Here is a 15,264-nt window from a genome sequence, read left to right as displayed (position 1 = left end):
GCTTTCTTGCATGGAAAGTGAAAGGTTGAATATGTCTGTGAACACTCCAGCCAACTGCACTGCGCATGACATGCCATCAGGTCCGGCAGCTTTGCAGATATTGACACGCATGATTGGCACTTATCGGCTTCTGCCATTACAGTATTGCATGGTAGGCTAAGTGTTATTGGTGATAGGATTCCAGACAGTTCTTCTCATTCAATCCAATACATAGAGATCTAACTCACAAACTAACGAATTGAGTGATGAGAGTTTGAAATAATATTTCTTTATCTTATTCAAATCCATCACAATGCTTCTGCGCTGTCTCTTAGTTATGTAAAAACTAGATCTTTCTCGCCCTCTCCCGTTATAGAAATGGTACTACCACTGCTACATTCTGCTTTGACGCGTACTGTACGTTTGCGTCACTCGGCCTTCTTTCCCTTTCGCAGCAACAAGTTACGACAGGGTGATTGAAGTATGTAACTTAGTCTATTTAGATTCAAGCTAACTTTCGCTAGGCCACAGGCTCACGGAGATCGACCAAGTAGGCTAGTTTACCAAGGTAAATATAACGACTGATTAATATCTTCTGTTTTTCATGTGGTTTGAAGGAGAGAATTAGCCTGGGGAACATTCCCAAACAGTGTCTGTCGACAATACACGACATCCATGTTCGACACATGAATACTTTTGTAATGAAACATTAGTCTAGAATGCTACAAAAACACCAACAGTTTATTACTATCATGTACGACATTTGTTTTATGGAGGTGTTTTAGGATTACTAGCAGAAATTAGTTAACGTTAGCTAGCTAGCTAACTTGCTCAGATGTTTTCAACCCAGGAGGAGTTAGGAGTATCCAAAAGAAGAAGGCCTACTTTGACCTTTTACTGCATCAAGTTATGGCTGTTCTTTGTGCTAAACTGATGTAGTATACTATTATAGTCTACTACTAGTATATATACTATTGTAGTCTACTGGTATCTCTCCAAAAACCCTTATTTCAGTTTAAGTTCCCCAAAAGTGTATCAAACCATCTAAGCTCTTTGCATAGAATCAATGTAAAAATGACAGGCCTCTTTGTTTTTTATGCTGAGCTATCCCACCTGCCAGCTGCTGACAATGCTCAAGTCAAATTTAACAGCTGGATTTCTTTTAAAGTACTTAATTTTACATTCGTATTGCTTAATATTATTAATGATTTCCATAATAATGTACCCCTGCCTTGTTGTATAATGTTATACAGAAAGCAAAGGGAAGGAAAAAATCCACTTGTGTCTTCCAGCCAAGATCCTCACTTGTGTTCACTGAGGTCATGGCACCCACTCTGGTAAAGTGTGACTACATCTAGAAGGTTACATGGGTTTTTATGCATTAGTTGCATGACAATTAGTGTTTCATTTTATGTTTTCACTGAAATTCTTTCTGTCTGATTTTCCTTAGTATGATGAGAAGCCAGAGATTGGGGACCTGATAGAGATCTTCAGAGGAACGTATCAGCACTGGGCCGTGTACATTGGAGATGGATGTGTCATTCATGTGGCACCCTCCTGTGAGTTCCAATCAGTGTGCTCTTACCAGCATACCAGTCAAAATTATCTCTGTGAATAGAACAAGCTTCAGAACTGGCAGTACATAACCTGTAGTAATGATAGGTCTGTTAAGGGACCAGACCAGACAGGTCTGTTGGGTGAAATAATTCATAAAATAGGGCATCTCACTGCACTATGCTGGATATTTGCCAGGATAGAACACCTGTTTTTCGACATTAAATGTATACTATGAAACATATTCTTTCACACAAACTTACGTCACAGACCACTTGGAGGTGCAAACAATATCAGATTTTCGATTGATTTGACCATCAGTTAACTTCGAAACAGGCACCTTACTATGGAAAGACAATAGCATTTTATATTATTGCTCAGTGTAACTGACTGAATTGATCACTCTCTCCTCCCCAGCTGAAGAGGCACGCAGTGGATCCCGCAGCATGATGTCTGTGCTGTCCGACAGGGCTGTCATAAAGAAGGAGGAATTGTGGGATGTTGTGGGAACGGACCAGTACAGCATCAACAATCGCCTGGATAATAAGTACGAGCCGCGGCCGGCACACGTGATCCAGCGGGAGGCCCACAGGCTCCTGGGCCAGGAGGTGCCGTTCTGCGTGTTCCAAGGGAACTGCGAGCACTTTGCCACGGAGCTGAGATATGGCAAGGCTGAGTCACGTCAGGTGAGGGAGACATGGTGGAGTGGAAGGGGAACGGTGCTTTTGTTCGCCAAAAGATGACTTAAAAGGGGGTAATTTTGCCCAATGATACTTGCTTTGGGAGCAACACCTTGCACCTTGTTCTTTCTTTACACAATGTTATTTTGGGTGGTCCTAAAAGGGGGAATGGATGATGCAATGAGTTCCCCATTTAAACCCTGAAGTGAACAGGTGGACAAGCCCCATAAAGTTAAAGCCATGTCATTTTCCTTCGGCCAGTGCAACTAACACAGGTGATATCAATTATTAGAGTTGTGTTAATTAGAATCAGCTGGTTAAGTGATATGAATAGTTGGAACAGTTTTTTGACCTTTTTTTTACAGGTTTAAATGTTAATAATGTTTTATTAACTAATTGGCTCTAATGTATTGTCTGTACTTTGCCTAATGCAGGTGCACCGTGCTGTTGAAGTTGGCGTGGGGGTCGGTGTAGCTGCAATGGTGGGAATGGGTGTTCTAGCTGCAGCCGCAGCCTTCTTTGGAAGTGGAAGCAAAGAGAGGAAAAACAAGAGCTAAATAGAAAAGCCTACTGTATCTGCCTTCAGGGGAACGCACTCTAACACCAGCAGGCCTTACAGAACTAAATGTGAAAAAGACCACAAATCCACTACTGAAATATGATGGGCTGAAATATTTAGCAGAAAAAAGAAAAGGTTTTTGTAAATAAACAATTTTATCTCCGATTGTAGGTACAGCCACAATGCAGTGAGCCATTTAGAAGCAAATTGCTGACTGATTTATTTTCAGTTTTAGTAATGTGCTCAAAATTGCACAAGTATTGCTATTGTTTGGTGAGTGAAGACATTTCTACCCACAGCCTTTACAAGGGGTGTGTATTATTTGCACTGTTTTACACTTGAATGCCAAGATTGGTCTTATTCAGGTGTATTTAAATAAATATAAGCCAGCATTCTGTGTGCAAACAGACTTTTCTTTTTAGTTTAGTTTGTGATGCTTTTATCGAAATCAGCTAGTTATTTCTCACAGTGATCTATCTGTACAGCGTGAGTTCAAGAGCTCAGGTGCTCACACAGTGGTGCATTTCACTGATTTCCAAAATATGAATATTTTCTTTATCACTATGTTCAGTGTGTCACAATGCTTGCACAGTGGCACAGTGTCCAACAAGTGTGTTCTGCTGAGAGATGCTCTGCTCTCATTCTGCATATGATCTTAAACATAAATGTAATCAGATCCCTTTTGAACAGATGTTCCATTTTCACTTCTGTTATAGTGCTCCCACGTTGGTAGCAAATGTACCTCAGGTTGGTTATTCTACTGGGAAACAGTATTTCCCTGTTAAACGAAACTCTTCCCATAGCTCCATAATGTTCAGTGACTAAGCTTATTGCTCAGCTTCTACATCTTTTTGATTTTTAACTGAACTAACTGTATCCCTGGTCTTTGGTATCGATAAGACATTACAAGAGCTAATAAGTCATTATGACCAGTTACTAGTTACATTGTTTTCATGTGACAGGTGTAAATCATGTTCTCACACCTCTTCCCAGTAAACACACAGCATGCACACGGTTTCATTTAATTCGCAGCTGTATTTCGGAGTTGTTTGCATCATACACATGATTACCCCCTTTGTTATATAATATTGCACAGGATCAAAAGGGTATGACCTCTCACAACAGCTGACATTGAAGTCAACACAACCCCTGCTCTTTCAAGTACAGTACTGTCACCAAATAAAAACAAGGCACAAACCTAACACTGGTGATTTTACAGTCTGCCAGGTGTCCCTTCAATCGTCAATGCCAACAGTCAGAATCGGAGCCATAACCAGACTCCTCCAGTTCTGACTCTTGACTGTTCTAAGTGTATGTCTCTGGGGCATACCTGACAGCTGAGTGCTTGCAAGCCAGTGGTCCACAAGCACCAGCAGTAAAGGGAGGCCCAGCCCTGAGGCTCACACAATGTACTATTACCATAATAACCACAACCCATGTGGACCTGACAGCCACTGCACTGTTGTCAAGCACATGGTGGGGAGGCATGCATGAGGGGTAGGCCTGTTCTACATAAGTACTCGACTCGTTCCCCATGTGGCTCCATTAACTAGTCTCATGTTGGAATTATTGTTCAGTTCATGTCTCTGAAGTCAAAGGGAGTGGCACACGGTTAGAATGGGAAGGGCATGTAGGGTACATGAAAACCAGATAGTCAGCTTGGTTGGTAAACATTCAACGCTTAGCCAAGCACTTGGATTATGTGAAACATACATTCCACATATACACTCATGGTGCTATGGAGATAAATAATTCTATATATCTATGCTGTAAAAATGATTTGATTCTTTATGGACTTTATGGCTAGTTGTGCGGCTAGGTGCACACAAATAGATTCTAATATCAGCTTTATTATAAAAACATCCAGGACAACAAAACTGCTGTGATGCAAAATAAAAAGTCATAGTTGATCATCTTAGGTCACAGTCCAGCGAGTGACAGGGGAAAACTGCATCCCTTGGCATCTGGCCTCGGCCAGGGGGCAAAAGAAAGAAAGAAAGCACTAGCATGTCCGTAGCTCTTGCTCCTCCCATTGTCGTCAGGAATTTGTCATCTGCAGGATCACGGAATGTTTTTAGCTTTCCAACTCAAACTCTTCCAGCCCAACGCCATATCCAGCAATGTCCTGAATGGATGACTATGAGCCCAGATCAATCACAGCGCAGTAGGATCCCTCCACCGATTCCCTTCTCTTTTTGGCATTCCACCCTGCTCCACCCCACCCCACCCCACCGCCTCAGTCCAGTTTGCGGGCCCCCAGTTTGAGAGGACCCTTGACCGCCTTGCGTTCGGCCCGTTTGGCCTCTAGTTTAGTCCTCCTCTCCTCGCGCTTCTTCTTGGCCAGCTCTGCCTTGCTGAGGCCTGAAAGGGAAGATCAGAAGTGGCAGGTAAGCAGCAGCAAAGTTCAGACACATGTACTGGACACTGAAGGTCTGTGGAACACTCCCTGGCTTGCTGAGTTCCATTCTGTAATGTTTTTAAATGGATTCCCTACATGTGAAATGTTTTGCTTTTAAAGACAGTGTTTCTGGTTTCTTGACACTGCAAATATATATAATATAATAATGTATAATAATGTTTTCACTGTTATTTGAGAGTTATATCAGTGTGGTACGACATAAAACATTTATATTCAGGACAACTATATACTATTCATTACAGAATACAATTTTAAAGCCCAGTTCACACCAACCACATCAACTAGGTGTTTCCTTCCATAGAACTCGACTTGGAAGTTTACATTCCCGAAAATTGTAAATTTTAGTCCAATCAGTGTTAACTGGTCTTTAGTGACATTCTGTCCGATCATCTGGAACAACACTGACCTTGATCCCCATCCAAGGACTCCCAGTTCTCCTCGGCCCCCCAGTCTCCTGCAGTGTCTGCTCCCCAGCCCTCATCTGCCTTCTGTGCTCACACACACACACACACACAAACAATCAGGTGGAAACTCCAGGTTCAATAAACTTGGGGTCATTAGAGGGGGAATAATAACACAGGACCTCACTTTTTAATCCTTGTGACTTACAATTTATCAATCTTTTTAAAAAAGACAATCTATGGAACAACTGAATCATGTCGCGGACCCTTCAGCTCTGGTAATACCACGCTGTACCATGTGTGGCCAGCCACTGCATTAGATACAAATCACTGGACGAGTTCCGTGTGGCTGCGCTCAAGACAACTGGAGCAGACAGAGTTCCACACAGCTCCTTAAAAGGACACATCTCTCTTCCCTTTAAAGGACACATCTCTCTTCCCTTTAAAGGACTCTTCCCTTTAAAGGACACATCTCTCTTCCCTCCTAAGCTCATCCCTCCTTCCTCACCGCTGGCGCCGTCCTCTGGGACACGCTGGCGAAGAGGTCATTCTGCATCTCTCCTTTCCCTCCGGCACTCTCCCAGTTGTACTCGCTGGCCAGCCGCACGCCCTCTTGCAAAGCCTCGCTCTTGGGGGCGACGGCCGCTGAGGACCCTTCCCTGGGCGTGGGGATGAAGCTGTCCCCCAGGCCGCCGTCCTCGTCCCAGTCGTTGCCCCAGCCCTCGTCGGCCGGCGAGGTCTGGTCCTGGCTGTCCGGCTCCTTCTCGTTGGACCAGCTGTCGTCGGCGTCCCAGCCCGAGCTGCTCCAGTCCGAGCTCTGCTTCTTCGCCGAGGAAGCCCCGCCCAGCTGTGAGGAGACAGAGACACGAGTCATTCATGAGCTGCAGTAATCCAGACTGCACACAGTCTCCACACAGAATGAGTGAAGGAGAACAAGGCTGTATTTAATGCTAATGCACAGGAAAAAAAGACTGCATTCAGTACTAATACAAAAAAGACAATGACCTCTGAATACATTTACTCATACTACAAATAGTTAGTACAGCACTAGTAGTATGTTAACAGGATACTCAAAAAGCAGTCTAAAGTAGTTCTGAAGGACATAATACTAAAGCATTCTAAAGTAGTTCTGAAGGACATAATACTATGCAGATGATCATACGTAAATGCCAAAGATGAGCTTAAAGAAGATATCATATGGATATTATCATTAGCATCCACTTACAGTTCTCTCATTGGCCTTCTTCTTGCCTGATGACACCGTTGACCAACCCGTTGACCAGTCCTCAGGGTCTGTCTGGGCCTTCTCAGTGTCCTGTTGTGAGAGGTTACAGACAGAGGTGAGAACAGCAAACATCACCTATGGGTACTAGGTCCACCAAACGTGTTTTTTGAGCTGACAGTACCCTCAACCACATTTTTTCAGAGTGCTACATTCAAGTGTTTATTGTTGCTAGGTTGCCAAAACCGCCGGTGAGCACTTCCTTTTTGGAACGCTGCTTAAATGCTAATTAACTAGCTAACTAAAAATTGGCTGCAATTTTTCAGAACTCTGCTTATTAAAACATGACAGACAAAAGGAGCTCATTTGGCATTAGAGAAGGCCATCCCTCTAGCCTTTGTACATTTTGTCCCGCCCCTTCCTCGATTTTAATTGGCTAGCAAGAGAGAAGTGACATTGATGAGCCCAACGCTGTTCTGAAAGTTGATTTCAACCCGAAGCACCCCGAAAAAAAAAAAAAAAAAAACCCGTCTCCGCCGAGGGTTCCCGAGAGCACTGGGAACACTGAACTTCATAGGGCCGATAGCACAGTGCGTGAAAACGTTCAGCCTCTGTTGAAGTGTCTCACCTCCAGACTGCCCCAGTCCTCGTCCTCCCAGCGATCCCCGACCGGCTCGTCCGGCTCCTCTGGCGCGTGTGAAGCCTGAGGCTCACTGGCGGGGGGTGTGGAGGTAGGATTCCTGGGCACCTTTGGTTCAGCGTTGCCTGACAGAAAACGAGAGATCTTTCAGACGACGCAAGAAAAACAGAAGAGAAAAAAAAAGCTTCCCTGGACAGCCATGTGATAAAGAAAGAAAGAAAGAAAGAAAGAAAGAAAGAAAGAAAGAAAGAAAGAAAGGAAAAGCAGATAAGCGCATCTCGTCCCCTCACCCTTGCTGGCCCCGTCTGGGACAGGGGTCCCTGCGTTGGCGGTGGCTGCGGGAGCGTTCTCCTTGGCCGCACCTTCAGCACCTGCCGGCACGTTCCTGATGAGTTTGGAGGTGAGAGAGGAGACTCCGCCCACCGCCCAGCCAGTCCAGGAGGCAGCGGACGTTGCGGCCCCGGGACTCGTTGCCAAGACGTCCTTCTCTGTTGGAACAGGCAGGAACAGAGACAAGATAAATACCTCACATCTCCCAATACACAGCCTGTAGTCACTCTTCCCACTCATCAATTTCAATTAAACTGTGAAAATTGTAAATGTCAGATATGCAGATCGGGCAACATTCAGGGAGCCAAATTGACTTCTATAAAGTAAACAAGACAATATGGCATTCATTAGCAAGCCCATCAAAAGCCATTCAGAGTACCTAATTCTTCCAGCTTGGATGGGTCCTCTGATACAGTCTCCAGTTTGCTGAGGAAACTCTTAATGGCTTTGAATGCCTAAAAGGAACAAAGTCAACGCACTGTGATGATACCACCATTCTGCTTTACACTGCTGTCTGAAATGGCTACAATGACTTGAATTAAGACAGAAGACACATATAATTGTTTTCATTTCATTATTTGTCACATATTATGGTGCATTTTGCCAAGATAACACTACATTCTGACTCCAAACATAAGGAGACACTGGCACTGATCTCTCTGACCTCGCCAACTTAAAAAAAAAAAAAAGCTTATTTGTGTGGTCTACGCCAGAGTGAGAAGTGAGGAAATATACATCTGTCTCTTCTCTGTGTGCGCAATAACCCAGTCTGCCACTGGCTGGCCTAGCTTAGCATAATTCACTGGGAGTGGGTTACACCAGTTAGAAGCTCGTCAGTAGCTGGAGAGAACACTGGAGTAGACAGCAAATAAGCGGATTTCCCTCAGTGAAGCACGAGTCCAAAAGAAGCTCTCAGGAGTATGTACCTGGTCTCGGACGTTCTTGTCTGGGTCGACGGTGAGCGTGCAGAGCGTGGGGAGGATCCGGCCGGCGCTCTCCACCAGACTAAAGTAGTTGTGTGTAGCAGCAAAGCCTAGGACCCCTGCAGCGCGGGACGCTGGGAAAGGATCTTTAGTGGCCCGACAGAACGCCGAGATCAGAACACGTTGCCGCGTCTGGGTAAGAGTGAGAGACAAATATCCCCAAATTACAAAACAGAATCAAAATGTGGGCTAAAACATTCACTGCACACACACACACACAAATCATGCAATGATCTGAATCAACCAAAATAAAAGATTTTCGTTATTTATTTGACAGTGATAAGAGGGGAAAGGAAGATAGTGCCAATAAAGGCCCCTTACTCCTGAGTTGAGGTAGGGGGCGATCTTGCCCAGGCAGACAGTGGTGTTGCATCGGATCGGGCCCTGCTCATCACGAGCCTGCAGCCTGGCAAAGTGGCGCATCAGCTCCTGGTTCAGATTCGCCTCGTTTAACTTGGGGGCCAGAAGGAGCATAGACTACAGGGAAGGAAGGCAGATTGAGAGATGACAGTCAAGTTGGTGTGGGGGGGGGGTAGCTATGTTTGCGACAGAGTGACAGTAAAGTGCTAAATCTAGGCACTTAAATGATTGCTGACCATCATTCTTAAGCATTTGGAATGTACTGCCTTTACCTTGACCGTCTGCTCCCTGATGGCAGGGTTGGTGTCAGTGAAACCGTGCACAACGTGAGGGAAGATCTGAGAGTTGACTGCAGCTTCATTCAGATACTGAATAAATTGCTCCATCTGACAAAACAAAAAGGAAATGAGAAAGTTAATCACCCATTTCTCTCTCATATTAAAAAATTTCCTGAGGTCTCCATCAGACACAATTCAGCCTGAAGCTGATGACGCACATGGCAACTTTTTGAGTTATGTTGCTGGGCAATGTTCCTGAATATCTTTGCACAGGCTTTGTTGCTAGAAGTCAAATTATTATGATCATCTAATCAGAACAAATGGAACCAGTTATGTGGTTGCCCAGTAACATTGCTTAAAGGGCAGCTCCGTCTGTCACCACCTACAGAATAAACCCAGACAGGTATCCATGAACCTCCTCACCTGCTGAAGTAACCGTATCCTCATGGCTCTGTCCGTAGAGGAGAACATCTTTACTATGACTGGAATGATCTTCTGTTGGTACTCTTCTGTCGACAGGTACTTCCCCACCTGGCAAACACAGGGCCCTATGTTGAAGATGCAACAAACATAATTAAATGTATAATGGTCAATGGAAAGTTCTAGATCACATACCTTGAAGAGAGGAGTGAGGACCACAGCGCCGGCATTGCCAAACTCGAAGGCCGTTAGAAGCTGTGGGAGCACTTTGTGTTTACAAAAATCCTCAGGGAACGAGTCCAGATTCTCACTCAGGTCCTGGAAGAACTGCTGTTTCTCTGCTTGCTCTTTTATCTGAGGACAGACACACACACACACAGTCACTACATGTCAATATTGAATATGTTCATATGTGCATCCTATGACACAATTAACCATGATAAATGAGAGAAACAGGTTGGACATGTCGGTGAGATGTTCTTTAGTGCAGAGGAGTGCAATCACCTGAATTTCCTCCAGAAAGAGATTGCTCTCCACAAAGCTGTTGCTGAGGAAACCTCCAGATGCACGGCAGTTCTGGAGGAAGTTTGCCGGGTTTGGTCGGGATTTGGGGTTTGCTCCAACTAGCTCACAGTAATGCGGAACCAAGGACTTAGGGACCTAGAGAATTGATATGAAAGAGAACTGTTGTTATTTGGTGCGTTAATAAATGCCAAATACCTGATCTATTGTTTTTGTTTCTGACCAAAGGCTACAGTATATACACAGATACAAGTATACATCAGTTCACTTCATTAGTGATTCATCACTCTTTAGAATGAGTGAACAATGACCACGTCTGAAATAGACCTGGCTTTGTACAGTAATAGAATAAAAAATGAATGATAGGATATGTAATATGACTGCCATTACAAATCGTATTTTGAGCAATGGTGCACAGTGGTCCAGAATGGTGTACAGTGGTCCAGAATGGTGTACCTTTCCCAGTGACCGCAGGGAAGATGCCCGAGCAAGAGGGCCATTGAACACCTCCCATATAAGGCAACCCAGTCGCCACACATCCCCAGCCCTGAGGAGAGTAAGGGGGAAAGAGAGAGAAAGAGAAAGAGAGAGAAAGACTATGAGAGATAGTTGGATGAAAATACCTAACCAAACAATTACAAGACTGGTCGATGGTAATATAATGATGAGGTGGAATTTAAGAATGATAACTTAATTAAAATTGAGAAATATACACATCTAAAATTAAACCATTTGCTACCATAACTTTTTTATATCCCCACTACATTAACCAATAAACTACGCCCCCTCCCACTCCCCACTGCATTTGTGTAATGCACTGTGCACTACTACGCACCATTTCTCTCCACCACTGTTGGGGTTCTCAGGTGGGTCATACTTCTCCAGGTCAGGGTGTATGGTCCTGGGCGAGAGTAAGCCTGAGGTGTCCCCCTGCTGAGATGTCATGTAGTCCAGCCCTCCCAATTTCCATTCGCCGGCTCGGTCCACAAACACCGTCCAAATGCCCAGGTTGTTATGAAGCAGATGGCAGTCATTCACCACGAAGCTCAGAGCTTTCTGTAAGATGAAGGTAAGATGCTAAGCCATCAGCAGAAAGTAATTCACACACAAAAGTTAAGGCATGAACAAGGCATGATATCTTACAGTTTAGCAAAAAGGCTGGGTAAATTGTAGTGATCAAGAGTGGTTGATGACTTTGGGTTGGAGGCTAGGAATCCTAAATGGATCTAAAATCAATCCCAACAATTTCTTACCACAATCTGGTGAAGACCCCAAGACACCTCCAGTTCTCCAGAACCACCCATATCAGGTCGGGCTTTCAGATGGGTGGAGAGAGGAATCACTGGCTCTGTAACCAGGTACAAACTTTTCTCTGTCTGGAACACAAACATGATGCAAACAAACATGAGTGAAATCAATACTTTGTTTTCATAACCGAGTTGATGAACAACATGGTGATATTTGAGGAGTCTTCTAGCTATAGCTCTACAAGACTGGGACAGGGTCACAGGGTTAAACAAAGGTGTACCTGTACAGATCTCTTTGGCACTCACCTCAGACTGCACAAGATATTGCATTGAGGGGTGAAAATACAAAGGCAAGTTGATTGTGATGGAGCAAAATTACTAGGCTACTTCAAACATGGACTGCATTACGAGTTTAGTAAATACATTAAATGACTTGTACTTCAAATTAAATGATTAAAAAGTGTAATATGATAGTCATTTTTCAGAAACATCTGCAACATTAACTTAGGGCTACTGGGTCTATTGACTTATATCAACGCCTTTTTTTTTTAACTCACTGGCTTAAGAAACAAACTCGCACTGTCAAGTGTTACCAAAAATCACACCATCAAATGTCTATCGAATATCCCCTCAGATAAGGCTCCTTTGTTTACTGATACAAAGAACTCAAGTATACCTCCAGTCCATCCACATAGGCCAAGATATTCGGATGTCTCAGCGTCTTCATGCGCTTGAACGCTGCCTTGGCCAGCTGGGTCTGGGCCTCCGTTCCCTGTGACACCTCGTAAACAAAGACTGACACCGGCTCGCCAGTCGTCTGCATAAAATGATGTGACAGAGACTTGAAAACATTACATTCCCTAAATATGTATCATCATTTATTATGGTATGCAAACAACACGCTAACGTTACCCTGTAATCATAGTCTGAACAGAGAGGCTAGCGGTCAGTCAGATAACCTGACTGCTAATGTTCAATGTTACACATATTCAGACTTAGTGACTAATGTCACATAGTGTACATTCAACTCTACTTATGCTTATGTTGGTTTGACATGACGTGACAAAACGAACTGATTTTACTGTCAATATGTGGCAAGCTAGTTTGTCAGATACCTCCAAAGCTAACGTTAACATTAGCTGGTTTGTGTTGTTGATCAGGAGATTGACGTGGCGGTACAGTACGTGGCTTCTCCAGGTCTGTTTGCTTGTTAGCTTGGTTGTGAACACCAACCAACCAACCGGTCAGTTAGTTATATGTTTTCTGAGATGTGATGAGCTAAAAAGAGTTGGATGCGCTTGCATGCTTAAGTTACATCAACAACAGACGAAGACAGACATTCCCAAAGTGTGTGTACTGTTTGATCAGTGATGATCATGGATAGGCAAGGCTACACTTGCTAGCTAAAATACAGCCCGTGGACTTGCTAGCTTGCTAATGGCCTGTATTCAGCTTGCATTACTTGTCGCCCAATCCATCTATTATAGAGGTATTCTTACCTTTCGTTTGCCTCGGTGTAGAGTCCATATTCCCGAGGCCTCTTGGGTCTCCGGTAAAATCTCATAATTAAAATCTTTTATGGGATCCCGTGCAAAAAACGACCACATCCTTATATGTGGAAGTCTACATCAAACACTGGTAATGGCGGAGGATATGAGCTGGATCTACTCTAGCCTGTGGGGGGCGTGAGGAGGCATCAAAGAGTGTCACTAAACATTCAAAGAATCAACTTTGCCAGCAACACTCCCATTACATTATTCTACAGTCAAACATCCTGGAACATTAGGTCTACACACCTCCTACAACGGGTGGGAAATGAAGACAGTGGAATATCACATCGACAGCCTACAGTGGATAGTGAAGAAAGAAAAAAACTGCAATGCTCAGCCTACAATCATGAAATAGATAAGTGCATGCAGGCACTTCTCTCCATGCAATAGGCATATTGTGTTAGGCTTACTAATTATTTTAATTTCAGACGTATTGTTTTACAACAGCAACAACTAGTTTTATAGGTTAGGCTACAAACAACCTATTAGACATAGTCCGGCAGCCATGGAGTCAGACCTGGTTTTGTCGGTTAAAGTTTTTTTTTTTTGCAGAATCTGAGATCACAACACATGATTGGCACAATGTATTCACAACACACCACATCATTGGCACAATGTATTTACATGTTGACTTTTTTGCCGCGGAAGGGGCGGGATATGTGTAGACAACTGCCATATTGGCGTTACAAACTAACCCCATGCATTTCTATGGAGGATTTTTGGAGTGCTGTGACTCCTCATTAGAAAGTCTCTGGTAAACCTCCATCCACACCTAAGAGACGTGCTAGTGAGAGATGCTAGCATGTAGCACCCATGGATTAGTTTCCTCCCCCACTCTGAGAATGAAATCTGTACTTCAGAAGCACCTACATACCAAACTTTCCAATCTTATACCTAACTATATTTAGAAGGCTTCTACAGAGGGGTTTGTTGATATATTATTCCTAGCCTTTTTATATGACATTTTATTCCTAAAAACATGGACAAAATTGATTTTTTAAGGCTATTGGCAGTACTTTCTGATTTACGGAATAAATAAAAGAGATATCTAATTCCCTGTGTAAAGACTTTTCATCTAGTATGTCAACACAATGAAAAAGTAATTTTGAACCTGGCTTCATCCAATGTTCCGATTTAGTTTTTTTTAGTTTATGCAAATCAGCACATATTTAATTGGATTATGCTTAATTTGCATATTCAAACTTTATATTACAGATAACTTGTAATACATTATTTTTTCATATTAATGTAAGTAATCAACTGGGGAAGTTTCATAGTGATATCTGCTAGTTATTTTTTTTACCCTATTCACCTGTGGTGCCTCGCCTTATATTCAACACATTGGACAAGAAAGGCTTAATATCGAGAATTGCCCAAGGGATATCACCGGGCACCCTCTCTAATCTTATTGAGTTACCCCTTGGCAACAAGAAACAGCAAAAAAAAAAACTTTAACCGACAAAACCAGGTTCACCTAAATTATGGCATTTGGCTGCCGGACTAACACCTCACGCTGACAGGCTAAAGCCTATGGTACGGTCCCGCGTCTGCGTCCCGCGCACGCGGCACTGGTGAGCGCGTGACGAGATTTGCATCATTTTTACAGCATGCGTCGCGTCTTTGAGTCGACCGAAATTTAAGACCGTGCGTCAAAGTGACGCGTAGACTGCGCATGTGTGAAACGGAACTGCTGTAAACACTTCCCTCCAGTAGGTGGACCACATAGAAGACAACACTTAAACCTAGAAACAAACCTAGACAGAAGAAGACTTGTTTGGTTACCATAACGACAATGGAACAGAGCGCCTGTCCTCAGCTTGCCTGGCTTTGAGTTACGTGAGACACCACGACATGGAGTCAACTTCGACCGATGTAAAGCCACAATCCACAGATACATTCTTTAACATTATATTTAACGGTCACTTTACCATCTATGGTGTAGAACCCAAAGTATTTCAAGACACACATTTTAGATGAGTTGGGGACGTAATTATCTGTCTGCTGGCCGTTCTGTGCGTTACCTTTGATTGTCGAAACAGGATGGCTGCATGGGCTCATTGTGGCTACTGGCTATTATATTGGCTTGATTTGGTCATGAGCCCTGGATCATATAGCACTGA

The 15,264-nt window shown here is 43.6% G+C and overlaps 2 protein-coding genes across 2 annotated transcripts; one reads left to right on the top strand and one right to left on the bottom strand.

The window, feature by feature from the left end:
* The first annotated feature begins 395 nt into the window (after positions 1-395).
* Positions 396-3,164, top strand: LOC125286357 (phospholipase A and acyltransferase 3-like). Its single transcript, XM_048231384.1, has 5 exons — positions 396-547; positions 1,233-1,316; positions 1,430-1,538; positions 1,951-2,219; positions 2,648-3,164. Exons 2-5 carry the CDS (start codon positions 1,302-1,304, stop codon positions 2,768-2,770), a joined length of 516 nt encoding a protein of 171 aa, XP_048087341.1. The 5' UTR covers positions 396-547; positions 1,233-1,301; the 3' UTR covers positions 2,771-3,164.
* A 623-nt stretch (positions 3,165-3,787) lies between these two features.
* scyl1 (SCY1-like, kinase-like 1) lies at positions 3,788-13,317 on the bottom strand. Its single transcript, XM_048231383.1, has 18 exons — positions 13,094-13,317; positions 12,271-12,411; positions 11,601-11,723; positions 11,183-11,403; positions 10,804-10,894; positions 10,330-10,485; positions 10,021-10,179; positions 9,829-9,936; positions 9,400-9,513; positions 9,089-9,244; positions 8,711-8,899; positions 8,164-8,239; positions 7,745-7,942; positions 7,443-7,579; positions 6,818-6,907; positions 6,101-6,439; positions 5,598-5,679; positions 3,788-5,133 (listed from the first exon to the last, which is right to left on the bottom strand). Exons 1-18 carry the CDS (start codon positions 13,199-13,201, stop codon positions 5,009-5,011), a joined length of 2,613 nt encoding a protein of 870 aa, XP_048087340.1. The 5' UTR covers positions 13,202-13,317; the 3' UTR covers positions 3,788-5,008.
* Positions 13,318-15,264: the final 1,947 nt, after the last annotated feature.

The sequence above is a fragment of the Alosa alosa genome, chromosome 21, assembly GCF_017589495.1.
Source record: "Alosa alosa isolate M-15738 ecotype Scorff River chromosome 21, AALO_Geno_1.1, whole genome shotgun sequence".
Classification (NCBI taxonomy): domain Eukaryota; kingdom Metazoa; phylum Chordata; class Actinopteri; order Clupeiformes; family Clupeidae; genus Alosa; species Alosa alosa.
The sequence above is the reverse complement of the archived record's forward strand: the minus strand, read 5'-3'. Positions and strand labels throughout refer to the sequence as shown.

What these genes read in the sequence shown, in the direction of transcription:
- scyl1 (XM_048231383.1), bottom strand. Translation starts at nt 13,201, where the DNA reads ATGTGGTCGTTTTTTGCACGGGATCCCATAAAAGATTTTAATTATGAG. An exon ending in AGAAGGCCAATGAGAGAACT is followed by an intron (nt 6,440 to 6,817) that starts GTAAGTGGATGC and finishes GTCTCCTCACAG; the next exon opens with CTGGGCGGGGCTTCCTCGGC. An exon ending in CCCAGAGGACGGCGCCAGCG is followed by an intron (nt 5,680 to 6,100) that starts GTGAGGAAGGAG and finishes GTGTGAGCACAG; the next exon opens with AAGGCAGATGAGGGCTGGGG.
- LOC125286357 (XM_048231384.1), top strand. An exon ending in CATTCATGTGGCACCCTCCT is followed by an intron (nt 1,539 to 1,950) that starts GTGAGTTCCAAT and finishes TCTCCTCCCCAG; the next exon opens with CTGAAGAGGCACGCAGTGGA. An exon ending in GCAAGGCTGAGTCACGTCAG is followed by an intron (nt 2,220 to 2,647) that starts GTGAGGGAGACA and finishes TGCCTAATGCAG; the next exon opens with GTGCACCGTGCTGTTGAAGT.